This window comes from Mobula birostris, chromosome 23, assembly GCF_030028105.1.
Source record: "Mobula birostris isolate sMobBir1 chromosome 23, sMobBir1.hap1, whole genome shotgun sequence".
Lineage (NCBI taxonomy): Eukaryota > Metazoa > Chordata > Chondrichthyes > Myliobatiformes > Myliobatidae > Mobula > Mobula birostris.
The window spans coordinates 41,863,855-41,883,670 of NC_092392.1; the positions used below are offsets into that span (position 1 = coordinate 41,863,855).

A 19,816-nucleotide genomic window follows, 5' to 3' on the forward strand; every position below is an offset into this window, starting at 1 on the left:
ATATCTGACATAATGGTGTGCATACAGACAGGCCATCGAACAAAATAACACAATGTAACAAAGGGTTCACTTTTGGGGCATTATTAGGTACTGTAGTAAAAGTCTTTGTACAAAAGTTTTGTGTGTGTGTGTGTGTGTGTGTGTGTGTGTGTGTGTGTGTGTGTGTGTGTGTGTGTGTGTATCTCTATTATACACACACACACACACACACACACAGGGCAGTGGAGCTGAATGATCTGTTCGAAAGGGTGCTCTGCTGCTCATTCAGTCGGTCACGGATAGGATGTGCCTGATTGTCCATAATGGATAACAGTTTGTTTAGTGATCTGCTCTCCAACTAACTCAAGAGTCTGGGTTTTAGCCAAGGTTGGATCCAGCCTTTTTGATGAGCTCACTTAGTCTTTTTGCATCACCAGCACCAATACTACCTCCCCAACATAAAGCCACAAAGAAGACTGCACTCACTACAACAGACAGGTAAAAGAGAGGAATCATGATTGAGAAAATGGGATGGGAGAGGGCAAGGAGTAGGAAGCACCAGGGACATTCAGTAACGACCAATAAACCAATTGCTTGGAACCAAATGACCTGCCTGGTGTCTCAGGGGGGTATGTCTGCACCTGAGCCAACCCACACCCCCCACCCCTGGTACTCCTTCTCTGCCACCTGTCCCACACACCTCCCACAGTGCTCCACCCTCACCATTCCCAATATCCTTTGCTCCTGTCCGATTTACAAACTCACTCCCTGCTCCACATTAACAAATACAGTACTGTGCAAAAGTCTTAGGCACCCTAGCTGTATATAAGGGCTAAGACTGTATTTTTGCTATGGACATGCTGTATTTAACTTTTCAATATGGTGGCACAAATGGGTAACAAACCATGTACAAATTTCCATATTATTTTGCTAGTGTCAAATTTAATCAAAATTATAGTAATTCAAATTATTCTTCCATATGAATTTTATTGTTAATTTGTCACAAGGATTACAATATATTTTGACTTAATATTTTGAACTCCAATTCAAATAAAAAATGAAGTCTAAGACTTCCTTACCTTCATAGTGCCATCAAAAGACCAGGATAGAAGCTGTGATCCTCGTAACAGCTTGAAGTTTTTCACTTGTTCAATGTGTGCTTCAAGGACTTTGCATTCCTCCGTGTACCAATTCCATACCTATGTTTAAAACCGAAGAATCAGAATATAAGATTTTCAGCACGTTCTCTGGCTTACTGTTGAGCGATCTGAGTCACATTTGGGTCAGTTATGAACCCTGTTGTGACAACCAGAGAATACAGAAGGCGCTACATAAATGAATATTAATTCTTTCTTAAAAGGTCAATAAAAAGACACCACAAATCTAAGAAACCAGCCAGTTGGTTGAATCCCTCTACCACCATTCAACAAATGATCCAATCCTGCCCTAAAAAAACCCTCTTCCCTTATCCCTTGTAGTCTGAGTGTCCGTTAATTTCATTCTTAAATATATTCAATGCATTTTCCTCCATTGCTCTCTGAGGTAGGAAATTCCAAAGATTCACAATTTTCTGAGAGAGAATGAATGAACAACCTTTTACTGTTGAATTATGTTCCTAATTCTGGATACACTCAGATCCAGTCATCATCAAACCTGTCAATTCCCCACAGAATCTTGCATTCAAATAAGATCATTTCTTATTCTTCCATACTCTAATCAACCTACTTATCCCTTTTCATATTTCAAAACTTCCATCCCAGGCATAAAATTGATGCATCTTCTCTACACAGATATCCTCCATATTATGACTGTTGGGGTGATGGAAATTCATCCTTGCAAAATCATTAGCCAAGAATTCGAATGGTATTCAATTTAATTAGTCAACAATTCATATTACTGAAAACTATATTACAGACATGCAGAACATTTTCTATGAACCTCACAACCCTGCCTCTCTAATGCCCCCAACTCATAACGGGCAGTCAACTATAATGCCTCAAGTGAAAGTGTATTTCTTAAAGACACTGAAATGGTGTCCAGTACTCCAGGTGTAGTGTCAGCAGCATCCTGTAAAGCTGCATCACAATTTATCTTCTTGCATACTTCATACCCATTCCAACAAAGGACCAGCTTCCCAGCGTCCATAATTATTTGGTGTCCAGTACCTGCTAGCAAACTCCTTGTGTTTCTCTATGTATCACAATATTTTATAGTCTCAGACCATTTTAATAACAAATTTCCTTTCCATTCTTTATTCCAAAAGCACCAAGCTCAAATTTTACATTATATTTCCATTATGCCAACATTTTGCCTGCAAAATTCACCTATAGTAGGCAGCGTTTATGAAAAAAAATCACATTGTAAAGTCATAATCACTTTCAAAATTATAATAAATTGATAATTATAATTAATTGATAATGTGTGAAATTGTTTTAATTAACATTGATAAAGCCTCCAGTTTACTCTTACAAAGCATTAAAAATAAATCTACATTTTTGAGGAAGCAATAGATACAATATTTGTGCATGTACACAGTATGACCTTCAGTTTCTTGGCATACATCTTCAAATGCATCATGCTCAGTTCTGAAGAAGTTTTGTCCAGAATTATTGAAAGTAGAATATTTTCCCAAAGACAAACTGGAGTTACAAATACAAATTTTTAGAATGGAATGTAAACTACATAAGCACCAAATAACAATGGAAACAAATAAAAACTTTTTATAATGATGTAGTGGTTAATTTTTAATTTATGATTTTGTGACCCAGATCTATAATCCAGAATCAGCAGCCAAATTCACAAGGGCCACAATCTGCTGAATGCCTCAATTCCCTGTTTTTTTTTGGCACATGTATATGCTGCTCATTTTAGACACAAAGTATACAGGCACAGGGGAGTCTCACACATGGCAAGCCAGCTGTTGCTGAAGTGTAGAGGGAGAAAAATGCTGGCTCTAAAAGATACAGTTGACACTGCCAAGTTACTCAGCCAGGCATCCAAATCAGCAGCACCATGAAGCCATGTAGGTCATACTTGCCCAGACGGTAATTCAAAAAGTTTCAAGCGATAAGCAGCAATTGGACTCTGGAAATGAATCACAGCTCCATCTGTTTGTATAAATCATGCCTCTTTATCCTGATAACATAGAATACAAAAGCAAAGCTCACGTAAAATCTTAGCTTAATTAGTTTAGCACAACAATGTGGGCTGAAAGTCCTGTCCTGTTTTGCACTGTTCTATTTTCTGTGTAATTGGAATATTGCACAGTTTTGGGAACTTTATTATCTGAGGACAAAACTTTGGCTACAATGTTATGAGAAATAAGGTTTTCACGCCAAGTACAAAACTATGGAGTGTTTTCTACCAGATCTAAGAAAATTGATGGTAATTTGACATGGATCAGTCATAGAGTAAGAGTTAAGTAGCATGAAACTCTCTGGTCCGACTCATCCACTGCAAAGACAGCGCTCACCAAACTCATCATGTTCCGCATACCCTTCAAAACCTCTCCAATCAATGTTCTTATCCAAATTTCTTTTACGTTAGTTTGTACCTGGCTCAATCACTTCCACTGGCAACTCTTTCCATATATTCACCACCCTCGGCGTGAAAAAGTTGCCCCTTGAGTCCAATGTTTCCTCCAATTTGTAACGACCAGTGTGTCCAAAAATCTTGTGCTGTGCAATTTTTTGCCTAGTGACAACAATATGTGCGCACTAAGTTTTATATATAGAGATATTCATTTTAACAGCTCGCAAAACACTGTCAATAAGAACTCTGATCTCCTCTGGGTTGAATCATTTTTGCTCTTGTTCATCTGCACTCTCACAAAACATACATAGCAGGCCTGTAGCAGATAATGAAGGATTTTCTCGCAGAAGCTTTTGCACACTGTACACACATGATTTGCTTGATAAATGACACTTTAAAAAGTCAAGTTTCCAAAATCACTCCACTGCTTCCCACTTGCATCACAGTAATACACGCAAGTAACACCAGCTTTTGTATTGTACATAAATTTCTCGTAGCTGCACATTCCTGACCCCATGAGCTTTTGGTGTAGCAGTTTCTACTGTTTCAGTAAGCTATTCAGCTTTAAATAAACTAGCATTTCTTTGCTCTTCATGCCCTTTGCTTCTTTGATATTTGAGATAGTGAATCAATAATTTCTTCAATAAAAACAATATAAATAAGCCAGTTCTAAACTCTGCAGACAAATCATCACAAACTCCATGTTGTCAACACTATTTGCATCAGAAATCGGAAAAGGATAAATGATTGTGTATAATTGGGAAATATACTTAACATGCCAAGGAGATAGAGAATAACAACCTTTTGCGTGAAGTTTAAATTCCTTTCTGCATTAGTAGCAAAAGATGTGTGCACACATGCACGCAAACCTTACAGGGAACATTGCTGGGGTATCTTTTAAATCTTACATCTCCTTGTAATGTTGGAATTAGGTTCACAGATCTGGCAAAACTTCGAATAAGCATATTCATTTATTCAAACTGTAAAGATTTGACCAAACATTCATATTCCCCAAATTACAGAAACTGCAAAGCTGAATATTCAACAAATATACTCAGTTAAAAGCTCTCACAGAGTATACCTTCCCAATGGTCATGTGCATTGTTTGCCTTAAATAAAGGAAGAGTGTGAACCTCCCAAATGTGCTCTCTATATACTCAGGATATTTGAAACTAGACACCAGGCAGCTATCCAACGGGAAAAGCAGCTGCAGTTTCTAAACTAACCAATCACGATAGAAGCAACTTTCGACAATCAGAATAAACAGTGCCCCTCACCCCCCACAGGATACTCCCTTAAACCAATGCCCTTGAGTTTTTGTTCACCTTCCCTCGGAAAAACACTGGGTGCATTCACCCTAGTTATACCTCTTGTGATTTTATACACCTCTGTATGGTCTCCCCTCAAAGAAACAAAATTCTAGCATTTCCAATCTCTCCACGTAACTTAGGCCCTTGAGTCCTAGCAGCATTTCCGTAAACCTTCTCTGCACTCTTTCCATTTTAATTCAAAACTCTACAAGATTTTCCAAGTGTGGTCTTATGAATGCCTTGTACAACTGCAACATTATGTCCCAACTCCTATCTATATTCATTGCACTAAAAGATGAAGGCCAGTGTGCCAAACGCCCTTTTCACTACCCTGTCCACCTGACGGGTTGCTTTTAATGAATTGTATACTCCCTCTGTTCCACAACAGTCTCCTCATGTACTGAGCATTCACTGTGCAAGTCCTATTCTGGCTGGTCTCCCCAAAATGCAACACTTCACACTTACCCGAATTAAGTCATTTCCCAATCTTCAGCTCTTTTACCTAGTTGAACAAGATCGCTGTAATTTTCAATAACCTTCTTCACTGTTAATGATGCCACCTGTTTTAGAGTATATTCTCATCCAAATCTTTTATATAAGGAACAAACAACATAGGTCCCAGCACTAACCCCTGAGGCACACTACTAAGCACAGGCTTCAATTCTGAGAAACAACTCTTGACCATAACTCTCTGCTTCCTACTATTGAGCCAATAACAAATCCCTATTTGCCTCATATAGGACTTCACCTAAAAGGACAAAATTGGCTTGTGATCTACGACTAATGCTTTACCTGGCAGCAACATGCAGCACTTGCTGATTTTGAATATTACTGCCAGAGCCCCTTGATCAATCTGGACATAACTTTTGTTTATATTCAGTGTTCTCATAATGTGAGCTATGAGTCTTACTGTTCTACCATTCATTGTATCACCAGTCACCAAATCAATTCCATACTTTGCGACACTCAACCCCCAACTACCAGCGGAAGTGGTGCATATGGATTCAATCGCAACAGCTCAGTGAGGTTTGGATAGGTACTTGGATGAGTGGGGCACCGAGAGCTATGGTTGCGTGTGGATAAATGGGACTATGCAGGAAAACGGTTTGGTGCAGACTAGATGGGCCGAAGGGCCTGTTTCCTAGCTACAGTGCTCCTTGACTCTATAACTTGAGTGCTCTATTGAAGTCACTATGTTCAAGCTGAGAAACATCTTGCAGAACTGCAAACACCTTCTGCTAGTTCTTGGTCTACATCCATTTATTATCCTTAAGTGATGCAGAAGGAGGTGCAGTGCTATAGTCAAATCAGGAAGTCTGCACAGTACTGCAGCATGCCTAAAGAGGAATACTATTCTAAAATACTTGAAAGATTGAAGCCTTCATGATAGTTGCTGTTAACTCCTTGACTGGCTGCCAACTCTAATTAGTCACCTCGAGACCTAAAGAAAACTATTTTATGTCATACATTGTATTTGTAAAATATCTGTAAGATTTACTCCTGAATCATAATATTACAAAATTTTGTTTGCAGGCATCTATCATTTCTGTCTATTAGCTGATCCATTGAGGCTTGAAGTATCTTGGGAGCTGACTTAACTTCAAAAAGAAGCATGTTTTATTATTTATTTTCAAAATAATGGTTCATAGTTAGACATACAGTAAGGATGAACCAACCAGCTCAGCATACCAACCTTGCGCAGAAAGGAAAGGATATCTTTCATCCTCTAATCATTGTAACTTTATAAACTGCCAAACAACCAGATTGTGGTCTACTTTTGAAAGCCCCACAATGGTGGTGAAGACTTAAGGCAAGTTTTCACCGATAAGCCATTCATTACAAGCTAAGAGAGCTCTTCTTCTGTGTTCTAAGCAGTATGCAGCTCAGTGTAATTTTTAGTACATGGCTTTAGATTTTCACATGGTTTTAAAAGTGTTTTATTCTCCTGATGGAGTCTCGAAAAACATTTGTGTACCTAGCAATCAGATTTGAGCTGCTTTTGACAACTGTACACAAAAAAATTTCCTTCCACAGAATCTTTCAGCCAATCCTCAGTGAACAAACTCAGTCTTTCTTTGTGAATGTTAATAACCACAGGGAGTTGGATCTTTTGCCTCTGATAGTCCACTCTGCTCTCTGGCTTCCCTAGATTGGAGCTGAGTGCTTCTGAAAACACTAAAAAAATGCCAAGTATGAAACTATATGTCCAAGTACTGTCACAGAGGTTCCAGCATGTAATTCTCTAGTCAGCCGCAGAGCCCAACTGTATCTTAAGCTTACTATTAACCTTCAACTTCACCTGAAAAGATTTGTATACATACTTAATGTGTAATTTATTTCCCAGTCATAAAACAATGATATGGAAAGATGCAATTCCCATATTTCAAAGTCTGATCTGTTACAAATTACTCTGCCTTAGAGGAAGGAACAAGAGAAGATCATCCACATAATTCAATTCTTTGAACAGTCTGTACAGCCACTCTGACAGGAGCATATCTCATATACAGTGCAAGGGCACCTGCTGCTCAAATGAGGCAAGATGCTGTCTGTTACACAATTTGATGCACAGAGGTCAAGTCCTACCAGAATTTAGACACTATCTGAAAGACAGGAGAGTACAAGAATCCAAATGGTTCAAAGGATGACTGCACATCCGAAATAATTCACGCGCGCCAAGAGAATTAAGTTGTCAGAGTTACAGCCAAAAGCCCTGTCAGTCATTAACACACATTGGATAGTAATTCACCTGAAAACCAGATTCAACTGCAACGTTATCAAATTGAAATCCATCTTGCAAGGAGGAAAAAAAGTGTCCTAGCAATGGAGAAAATGAGTAATGTTGAAAATAGTTAACTGCTGCTGATAGGAACAATCAACTTCAGCAACTAAAACATTGCACAATGTTCTTGCTTTAATTCTTCCAAAATTTCAGGCATGCCTTTACAGCAGGAATTTTAATAAAGCAACCCACAATTACAGTGGATTCTAGTTAATTGGGCCATCAGTTAATCAGGGCAGACTCTTATTTGGGACGACTCTTAAAGAACAAAAACTATTTGAGGAAATAGCCAGGATCCCCTTCCCATATTTGGGACACTGTGTTGGTAAAGTGACTCAGGAGACCGTGCCAAACAATTTCTAATTAGCTTCAGACAAGTGCACTTAGGTGGCTACTAAACACCACACCTTGCTTAGAGCAAACAGTTTTCAAATAGCATCAGCTGCATGCTCTTGTGTTCAAAAACCAATGATTTTTGTCACTGCTAGTTGGCCAGAAATAAGCAGTAAGACAATTTAGAACTGTTTTGCTCACTCTGGTTTCAAGCATTCAGGCTGAGAGATACCAGAAATGGCTGGGAGTGAAAATGAAACAATTTCACTACTTCTACAAGTTAGGACCCAGTCTTCAGATGTAGAGAGAGAGAATAGAACTGCCCCAGTGCCATGTGCGATGGACTTCCCACTTTAAAAGCTCTCCCACATAGATTTCCTGTTATCATCGGATACGACGGACAACCAGCAAACCTACATAGTTTTACAGTACTGTAGTAGTATTGACAGTATTCAAATTTGTTCTGTATTGCACTTAAATACCTAATTTATTACTCAGTTAAATGGTAGTTTGTCTTCTTTCTACCTTTTTAACTTTTTCTAAGAAACTTTGGCTAATTGGGGCAGGCGCTTAATTGGGTCAAAATGTACTGGTCCCAAAATGTCCCAATCAACCAGAATCCCCAGTATATAGTAAAAACAAAGGTTGCAAATTTGGAAAGAAAAGCTCTCATTGATATAAAAGGATACCTTCACTGAGCCCAGTCTGTTAGCTGATGATTGCATTTGCTTGGGTAAAGATGAAGGTACAATACTGAGCTGACTTGTACCACTTGTGTACTTTACACAGGAGGAAGGAACCCAATTTTTCTGAACACTATGAAGACATTTCAACCCACTGGCTTATGGAATAGCCCAAGGAGAACATGTAATGTTTATTGAGGAATCAGGATTGGAATGAAGCCAACTAAAGCAACATCCGAAAGAGTCTGTCTCTTCAAGGACATCCAGGTATTCAGACTGGGCTCCAAATACAGTTAATTCATTATGCCATGATAAAAGCTACTGCAACAAGGCCCCCAGCAATAAGGTAATCTAGACAAAATATTAACAGCCAACTTGTTCACATCCCAGGGTCCATTGTCTCACTTCTCATACAACTTGTGCTATGGTTTCACAATCTATTTAAAGAATCTTAGCCAAAAGGGCATAAACTGGGTATCTACCATTTCAAAAACATAACCAGCCAATGAGTACATTGATAAGATGGATTAATACACCTCTGAGCAGTGGTGGACATTACCTTTGAAAGTCACAATCAATATTGTTTTTTTGAATGTGAAAACCAATGATCAGAGCTGTCAGAAGCCAGGAAACCTGACACAGCACTGAGAACAGGAGCAGAGCGTAATGCAGTCAGAAACCAGGACGCACTGAGAACAGGAGCACAGCGTAATGTACTGAGCGGAGGAACTAGATGTACATCCTCAGAAGACGAGCTTTGGAAATATAGCTCCATCCATATGAATGAAGTTGTTAATTTTCATAAAGATAGAGCAAATAATTTATTATTTTTCACTCTATACTTTTAATTACATTTTAGTACTTTAAACCATTAAATTCATTTGTAATTTGTTTTTAATAAGCTTTATTTATTTTGTTATTTATATCTAGTTGAATCTTTTAAAATCTCTGATTACATTATCACTTAGAGCAGACAGTGCCTATAAAAAGCATTCACCCCCCCCCGCCTTAATCACAGTGGGTTCAATTTGTCTTTTTGACATTGATCAACAGAAAAAGACTTTCATGTCAAAGTGATAACAGATCTCTACAAAGGGAACTAAATTAATTACAAATATAAAACAAAATTAATGATTGCACAAGTATTCACCCCCCACCACCTTTAATATGACACACCAAATCATCATTGGTGCAGCCAATTAGCTTTGGAAATGACATAATTAGTTAAATAGAAATCACCTGTGAGTAGTCAAGGTGTTTCAACCGATTGCAGTAAAAATACACCTGTATCTGGAGGTCCAACTGCTGGTGAGTCAGTATCCTGGTAAAAACTACACCATGAAGACAAAAGAACACTCCAAGCAACTCCACAAAAAGGTTATTGAAAAGCACAAGTCGGGAGATAGATACAAGAAAATTTCCGTCACTGGAAAATATCCCTTGGAGTACAATTAAGTCAATCATCAAGAAATTGAAAGAATATGACACAGCTGTAAATCTGGCTAGAGAAGACCGTCCTCAAAAACTGAGTGACCATGTAAGAAGGGGACTAGTGAAAAAGTGATCAAGAGACCTATGATAATTCTGGAGGTGTTATAGGCTTCAGTGGCTGAGATGGGAAAGGCTTATGCATACAACTGTTGCCTGGGTGCTTCACCAATCATAGCTTTATGGGAGGATGGCAAAGAGAAAGCCATTGTTGGGAAAAAAAAACTCACGAGAAATCTCGGCTAGAGTTTGCTGGAAGGTATTTGGGAGACTGAAGTCAACTGGAAGAAGGTTCTATGTGGCTGGACTTGGAAATGGCTGTTCACTCACGATCCCCATGCAGTTTGACAGAGCTTGAGCAGTTTTGTAGAGAAGAATGGGAGAAAACTGCAGTGTCCAAATGTGCAAAGCTCATAGAGACTTACCCACACAGACTCAAGGCTGTAATTGCTGCCAAAAGTGGATCTACTAAATACTGACTTGAAGGGGGTGAATACTTATGCAATCTATTATTCTGTATTTTATATTTGTAATTAATTTAGATCACTTTGTAGGGACCTGTTTTCACTTTAATATGACAGAGTCTTTTTCTGTTGATCGGTGTCAAAAAAAAAGCCAAATTAAATCCACTGTGATTCAATGCTGTAAAACAATAAAACAGGAACACTTTCAAGGGGGGGTAAATGCTTTTTTTTAGGCACTGTAAGATCTGCCAAAATTCTATCAAAATGTTCAGGGGACAGGGCCTCAGGATACATTGCCACATGTAACTTGCTCCATTTCACAGGATAACCATGTCAACCAGTCCTCAAGATCAGTTGGCACTACAAATTACCAACATTCAGGTAAAAGTGCCAGTGAATGTGGAGATACACGTGTGGATGAAGAGACAGATCAGGGATAATCAAACTGACCCTAAAATGTTACAGAATGAACAACTGAACTGTTTCATCATTCTAGCTTCAATGTAAATCCATGTGCTGGGAAGTGTATATGATTAAATTAAAGTTAATCAAACTGTATGTGAATGCACCAATGCTACATCTTACACTGGCATGAAAGACTGATTTTTGAACTTGGGAGAGGATAGTGGCAGTCACTATACAATGAGATGCATGAAATATTATCATTGATTTGGATGGATTCCCAACTTCAGCTCATTAAAGGAGGCAGAATTTATTTTATCATCTCTAGAATTTCAAAAATAGAATAAAAATAATAGTTATACTGTATGTACATGTACATTTAATGCTGTTGAATCAGAGGGGCTTGTGTATAAAAATACATACTGCATGAAAATTCAGATTCAATCTATAATCTCACAACATTCCCCCGAAAAATCTAAGAACCTTTCCTACATTAGAACGTTTAAAATTACTGTTATTTAAAGAAAAGCTACAAGTCCCTAGACAAGATCATTTCCTCCTGTTCAGGAACACACACACACTCCCTTTTATGGTGTGGATATGACCCCAAATTCAGAGAGAGATTTTGTTTTGCATGCAGTATTCGCTTTCTTTACCTGTTCTCTTTCTCTTCACACACTGTCAGTCAGAAGATAGTCTAAACCAAGCTGCAAAATTCTCCACAATGCTGCACATTGAAACCAAAGCAAACTACTCTGAACACTCAGTTAAATATCACACTCAGCAACAGTGACCATAGATAGGTCTGCCACATAAACCTGTAACCTTTAATTCAGGAAACAGATGCTTCATTTTTTATTTGAGGCAAGGTGTCAACTTAACACTTTGAGCCATAAAAGAAGATCATTACATTATTTATTATTTGATCTATTGTGATGAATTTACTATGCATATCACACACACACCTATTTCAGAATGCAAGCCTGCACTAAATCAAATTCAATCCACAGGTGTTACAAAACTGTAAAGCAGAAAACGATGGAAGGTGTAGACAACTATTCTTTCGAACTGCACTAAGGAACAATAATCTGTTTACAATTGTCAGTTTTGGACATCATTGAGACTACATGGCTCAAGTCTCATCACAGTCTCGAACTAAACCTGGACCAAAGAACTGAACTCCAGAGGTGACTGTTCTTGGCTTCACAGCAGCTCACAAGCAATGAAGGAACCTTTGTAAAATTGGAATTAAGCAAAGACATTATCCACCAGCTGGATTCATACTGCACATTAAAGCAGATTGCTCATGCCAGCCTCAGAAGACTGGTAAATGGGCTGTTTATGGCAATGACCACAGCCCAACAATAATCAACCGCTTCAGTTATAATCTTCCCTCCATGAGGTGATCAGAAATGTTCATTTATTTCTGAAGACTGTAAACCGCTCAATTCCACTTGCAACTCCTCCAGTAATAATCAGCCTCTGCCTGCATGCAACAAGCTCCAATCAAAACTCAGGCATGGTCTGTTAAGTGGCAAAAAATGTACATGGCACAGAAGTATCCATGTCAAAATTTAATCAGCTGGTTATTGGTCATCCCTTAACTGTCCAAGTCAGGAGAATGATGGAATAATCCCCATTTGAATAGAGCTCCACTGATGCTCAAAAATCTTAGATCCACTAAGGAAACTTGAATGACATGGGACCTTATTCAACAGCACTGTAGTTCTCCATTCACTGGGAGGACAGCTGACGTTCAATGCCTCAGCTCAGTTACTTTTTGAAGGGCAAGTTAGGGCAACGTCGCTCTCCTTGTTGATGACACTCAAATCCCATAAAGTCCAGTTATACAAATTCCTGGCAGACTCATTGCAAAACACTAACATCTTGTTATACTTAAGACTAATATTCTAATTCACTACTTTCTGGAGCACCCACGAAGATTGTGTGATTTATCAAAATAAATCACCAAACATAGAATTTAACTGCCTTGAGGATTATTCTAAAGCTTTGCTTTCACTACATTTTCCAGGATATTATACCAAGTATTGATCACTTCATGAGAATAAAAGTTTGAATACTTTACTTTCCACTGTCAGACCAAGCAGACATACCACAGATGGGAAATGGAATGGTTTTTCAGTTTTTTAAAAATAATACAAATGTAGAAAAAGATTTCTAAAATACATCTTACCCTTATCGTAGCATCGTCAGAACTGGAAATAAGCACATGCTCATTATGTGTAAACCGGCACTGTTGAACGCTTTTCGTGTGGCCTGTTAATGTCCTGATAATTTTACCACTGGGAAGTTCCAGAACCTGGAAAGGAAAACAAATAGTTCAACACTGTAATCATCAGAAGAGTGAGAAGAGATGGCTTTGAAAATGAAAACATTGACTTACCTGCAGCTAAAAGTGCAGTTTTTCACTATTGTTAGTTAAATAATATAGCGTGAAAGCAATTATATAAATCAAATGTTAGCTTATAATTTTAGCAAGCAAAATTTGCCTAAGTGTTGCTGAGAGCATGCCTGCTTTCCAGTATTCCAATTTTAATATTCCAATTTATCCATTCTGCATTGACTTTTAAATAAAGTATTTAGACCACAGCCTCCTCAAAAACTGAAAGCAAAGAAGTGCTCTACCTGATTTGCATAGTTACTAGTCTTTACAAGAGAGTTGCTAGATGATACTGTTTGGGGGAAAAAAAACTTTCAATTTTTAAATATTAATAGAATTAAATACCAGCATAGTGGTTAATATAACTGTTGGCTGAACATGTTATACCAGTTCCCCTTGGCACAATCCATTGTTTTTACCAACCTGTCATTCTCCTATCTTTGTTTTATTAATGTCACTAATTTCAAAGTTGTTTCCATTTCCTGTGGCATCCTAGCTGCAATGTTCTTCATAAACTTCTGTGACTCTCGATGCTGCCAGATTCAGACACAAATTCTACCATCATGCTGGTTAGATTCCACTAATACATTTCGCTGAATAACATCTATTTCAGGATACTTGTCCTTGAAGATTTCCACAGCCTTATCACATGACATCTATCCATATATCATCTCCCAGGATATCAATCCTTCCCATCTTAAATTGCAGATTGCTCTCCACTATTCTATTCCTTCCCCTGAAATCCTAAAATAATGCTTCATCATAGGGTGTGTTACACTTAACTGATAATATGGCATACAAATCATCGAAGGTGAGATCAAACTGTTACGTACCCTGTAACTGGGTTGCCAAACCAGCAGAAATGGATCACTCAGTTGGAGTCTGGATTACTGGAACTAAGAAAGTTTTATTAAAGAAATAAGCAATACAGTACTCTAATAGTAAGGATATAAATGCAACAGGTTAGCTATGAACAAACACACATGTACACAGAACTAGGATAATAGGATCAATCAAGCTCTATCGTCATCTAGGGGTAAATGACCAGTTTCAAAGTGACAGAGTTCAGCTTAGTTCAGTTTGCAGTAATCACCGTCGCTGTGGGAGAGAGAGAGAGAGTGAATGAATATTCAAATTGGATTCCAAACAGACCTTCGATATTCCTCGCAGTCAGCTTTCGGGCGAGCTCTTTGTAATGTCTTCTGAGGTCACCGACTGTGACCCCTTCGTTTCAGATACGATCGTTCCTCAGCGGTGAACCCGGCACCCAAGCAAGGGCGGACACACACCGGGTTCCCGCCGATCGTACCTTTCCACGCTGTGCGTCTCTGGCTTGGTCCCGCGACCAGCCCTCCAAAAACTCCCACCGACTTGTGGGAGGCGCACCGCTTCCAGGGTCTCGTTACCTCGTGGTGTCGTGTGTGTCCTGCCTTAGCGAACCTGTCCCTTTTTATCCTCCTGCTGGGGTATCGCCTGTCCATCACGCTTCAAACAGTTCAGGGTTCAAAAAGGAGCCGATCTTGACAGCTCTCAGACCGTGTCTCCTTCCGTTAAACTCTCCCGTCTCTTTATTAACATTTCCAAATGCTGCTCCATTGTCTTCCTCATCTCGCTTTCTCCTGAAGACAGGTGGCAGATCAACTGCTGATCCCACTGGTGCCAGCACAGGACAGTTAACATCTTAATCTATGTGTACTCTTTGTAACCCTCTTTCGTCACACCCCTCACCTTTAAGGATTTTTACCGGGGTAAAAACTACAAACATGAATACATTATTAGATACACACAAATATACATCTTCATCAGCTATTTGGCTAATACAGAAAATTTTAAGTTGTCAACACCTGACAGACAGTCAGCAATCACATTTTCTGTTCCTCTTATATGTGTTATTAATAATCCCCTAAACCAGGCTCCAACTTAGCAAACTTCATAGTGGCCGAAAACACTGATGAATTGCGATCAATGTAACCTCTCATTGGGTTTCGTCCCATCCCGACTTAGTTTTCTCTCGCAAGGGCTTAGTAGGAGGGGGAGGGGTAGTAACTGCAGAGTTATTGCAAAACTTCCTACGGTACCCCACCATCTCCAAGAGCCTTCTGAGAGCCCTCTTGTCTGTCGGGTTTGGGATGTCAGAGATAGCCTGCACTTTAGCTTGCATCGCTGCCAGCTGCCCCTGTGTCACCACAATTCCCAGGTAAGTGGCCTTCGTGTGGCCGAACTCATTTTCTTCAAGGTTCACTATCAAGCTGGCTTCAGACAGCCGTATTACATCGCCAATACACACCTCTGTGTTCGTCAGCCCTTTTGTCACTGAATTACTCATTCTATAGGGCTGTTGCTCGCTAGGCTGTCCTAGCGTGACAAGCACCACCCAACGTCCCAGTTCTTTGCATCGCCTTGGGACAATCAAACACACGTGTGCGAGCCGTTTAATTACTTCTCCTAAAGAGTCGCTTTGTTCGGGGATTAAGGGAGAGACCTTATCAGCAGAGCTGGCCAAAACAATAGCCTTCTCCCATCTGGTCGATACCATACTCATCTTTTCAAAATGGTTTTTTTTTTCTTATCGAGGGACCCTAGCTTCATTGATTTCCGCGCTAACACCAACTAGGTTTGTTAGCATATCAAAAGCCTGTGACCGTCTCAGTTCGCGTCTGCCATAATCAATAACATCCTTCCTCCTGTGCAGCCAGTAAACCTCTTTCATGGTTCCGCCGACTGTTTCCTTCAGCACCTCAAAATGTCCACCGAGGGGTACCTTGTGGGCCAGGTTAAAAATCTCATCCCCAGAGATTTTTGGCACCATCCCCCATTCCTCATCTGCGGTACTTGGTCTCCCTTCCTTCCTTAGCACCTCCTCCTCCACACAATAGCCTACTGGCTCTCTTTTTAATCCTGCTTCAGACAGAGCTGTTTCCTCGTCTCGCTCCTGTACCTGTATAAAGTCCTTCTTGGTTAATGCTAAGTCTGTCTCAGCTTCCTCACTACCTCTTGTTTCACTACACTCCTTCTTTTCACTTTCTACCTCCTCCTGGTACAAGGCTGGTAGAAACGTCTCAGCTAAATTTACTTCGGCAGCCCCGGGATGAACCTGTGAGTCCATGGGCGGGGCCTCAATGCTGGCAGGCTGACCTGTCAAGCTCACTGTCAAGAACACAATTTCCCCGGCGAGGTCATTACCGAGCAAGACTTCCATGCCTTTCATCGGTAATTCGGGCCTCACCCCGATCGTGACTAGTCCAGAGATCAAGTTGCTTTGTAGGTGTATCTGGTGCAAAGGGACTGCCTCTGTCACTTCCCCAATACCTTTGACCTTGACCTCCCCAGTCTGGGTCTCTGAACTAAACTCTAATACACTCTTCAATATCAATGACTGACACGCTCCCGTGTCTCTCCAGATCCGCAATGGAACTGGGTTTAACCCCTCCTTCACTGACACCAATCCGGCCGAGATAAACCTCTCGCGCCCTTCCTGAACTTTGGCAGACCTTTCCTCTCCTAGCGGTTCGTTTACCAGCTCGATACAGCCAGTCACAATCGCCGTTTTTCCTTTTCCCGTCTCCTTCTTTGGGGCAAAGCACCTGGACGCAAAGTGTCCGACTTTCCCACAATTATAACAGACGACCCCAGGAGACTTCCTACCAGACTGCTCCCGGTCTACCTTATCCTTCTCACTAGTCCCCGGCTTACTTACTGACTTTTCTGGCGGACTCTCCCCGCCATCCTGATGACCCTTCTGGTAGCCTTTACTCAGGGCAAACTTCATTTTATGCGTCAACGCGTACTCATCCGCTAACTTAGCAGTTGCGGCTAACGTGGCCGCCTCTTTCTCATCCAGGTAGGGTCTCATACCCTCAGGGACACAACCTTTAAACTGCTCAATCAGGATCAGCTGTAGCAGTCTGTCATAATCCCCATCCACCCCCTTCGAAGCACACCAACGCTCACAATATGTCTGCATCTCACGGGCAAACTCTAAATACGTGCGGTCCCACTGCTTCCTCGCATTCCGGAACCTCGGCCGGTATGCCTCCGGGACCAACTCATAAATCCTGAGGATGGCCTCTTTCACCACCTCATACCTCCGGGCATCTTCCGCGGACAAAGCTGAGTAAGCTTATTGGGCTTTCCCTTTAAGTACACTCTGAAGCAAAACAGCCCACTTATCCCTCGGCCAGTCCTGACTTGTAGCAACTTTTTCGAAATGGAGAAAGTACCGATCCACATCGGTATCGTCAAATGGGGGAACCAGCCTAACCTCCTGGGACGCCCGGAACCCTCCACCTTGGTTCGGCACGGGCCCCTGCGCTGCCATCATCCTTAACTTCTCCAGCTCAAATTCCCTTTCCCTCTGTTTCTCCTCTCACTCCAACTGCCTCTCTTTCTCCTGCCTTTCTAACTGCTTCTCTTCGTGTTCTAGCTGCCGCAACCGGAACTCGTGCTCGAGTCTCAATTTTTCAATCTGCACCTGTACTGTGTCTTCATCAGGTTTTTCAATAGACACCACCTCCAGCTCCCCTTGGGGAAACACACCTTTAGATACATAGTGCTATACGATAGCTCTGTGTATCTCCTCTCTCCTCATTGTCGACTTCCCCTTAACAAAATTCAACCGTTTGGCCACAGCTGCCAATTCCGCTTTCCTGGCATCCTCTAATGCCTCCAGTGTCGGCGCCTTTAGAAATTCCTCAATCTCCATTTCTGCTGTTTGCCTTTTCTTTCTTTCGGGAATTTTAACCCAATCAATTTACCCCGTCCCAAATTTAGCGTTCAAAATCGCGGACGAGAACCCCACTTATGTTACGTACCCCGTAACTGGGTTGCCAAACCAGCAGAAATGGATCACTCAGTTGGAGTCTGGATTACTGGAACTAAGAAAGTTTTATTAAAGAAATAAGCAATACAGTACTCTAATAGTAAGGATATAAATGCAACGGGTTAGCTATGAACAAACACACATGTACACAGAACTAGGATAATAGGATCAATCAAGCTCTATCGTCGTCTAGGTGTAAATGACCAGTTTCAAAGTGACAGAGTTCAGTTTAGTTCAGTTTGGAGTAATCACCGTCGCCGTGGGAGAGAGAGAGAGAGAGAGAGAGAGAGAGAGCGAATGAATATTCAAATCGGATTCCAAACAGACCTTCGATATTCCTCGCAGTCAGCTTTCGGGCGAGCCCTTTGTAATGTCTTCTGAGGTCACTGACTGTGACCCCTCCGTTTCAGATACGATCGTTCCTCAGCGGCGAACCCGGCACCCAGGCAAGGGCGGACACATACCAGGTTCCCGCCGATCGTACCTTTCCACGCTGTGCGTCTCTGGCTTGGTCCCGCAACCAGCCCTCCAAAAACTCCCACCGACTTGTGGGAGGCGCACCGCTTCCAGGGTCTCGTTACCTCGTGGTGTCGTGTGTGTCCTGCCTTAGCGAACCTGTCCCTTTTTATCCCCCTGCTGGGGTATCGCCTGTCCATCACACTTCAAACAGTTCAGGGTCAAAAAGGAGCCGATCTTGACAGCTCTCAGACCGTGTCTCCTTCCGTTAAACTCTCCCGTTTCTTTATTAACATTTCCAAATGCTGCTCCATTGTCTTCCTTATCACTCTTTCTCCTGAAGACAGGTGGCAGATCAACTGCTGATCCCACTGGTGCCAGCACAGGACAGTTAACATCTTAATCTATGTGTACTCTTTGTAACCCTCTTTCGTCAGAAAACATATTGGGCGAGGTATGTATTGAAGGCTGTTCAGCAGTGTTATAATGAATCACTACAGTGCAACACAATCTGGATGCCACTGAGTTATCTGTCGAGTTGTGAATGCTGAGATATTTCACATGAGACCCGTTAGCAGCCAGTCATTTGAATGGGGTAGCTGACTTTCATTTAGATGCTAAATTTAGATAAGTTCATGTTTATTCTTTACTATAAACTAGACAAAGAGGGCAGAGCCACGGTTTACAAAACCCAGGTACGAAGTATCATGGAGTATGCCTGCTTATCGTGGATGAATGCCTCACAGAGTGTCCTCAGCCAGCTTGATTCCATTCAAAGAAAGGCTCTCAGGATTATAGGTGTAGATGAAGCCACAGCTCGTGAGAAGCTGGCCATCAGTAGCTTACACCACAGATGACAGGCTGCTGCAGCTACTGTGCTATACAAAATGCACACCAGCCACAGCCCTGCAGACCTTCGCACCATGCTGCCTTCATCTTATGAGAGACGGCGCACCACATGATCAAGTTTATCTATGCCTGCTCATGCTGTTTCTATGCCTGATGCAAGAACCTACACATTGGATAGCTTCCTTCACTGTGCTATCAGAATTTGGAACAGCCTTCCAGATGCTGTGGTTGGAAACATCTGCGACGATGGGGTCCAAGCCTTCAAGAGTCAAGTGCACAAACACCTCTCTGGGAGGGAAGTCACATGCTCCTTCATAAACTA

General features: G+C 41.0%; 1 protein-coding gene across 3 annotated transcripts in view; it reads right to left on the reverse strand.

Moving 5' to 3' along the window:
* The window catches only part of apaf1 (apoptotic peptidase activating factor 1), a 230,212-nt gene that overhangs the window by 57,902 nt on the left and 152,494 nt on the right, over positions 1–19,816 (reverse strand). For 2 of the 3 annotated variants that reach the window (XM_072241593.1, XM_072241592.1), the window contains 2 exons: positions 13,164–13,289; positions 1,059–1,178 (listed from right to left, as the gene is read on the reverse strand). In XM_072241593.1, coding sequence (XP_072097694.1) covers positions 1,059–1,178; positions 13,164–13,289 — 246 coding nt within the window. Of the gene's footprint in view, positions 1–1,058; positions 1,179–13,163; positions 13,290–14,203; positions 18,245–19,816 lie in introns of those variants that run through there. The other variant, XM_072241594.1, reaches the window with a different exon arrangement.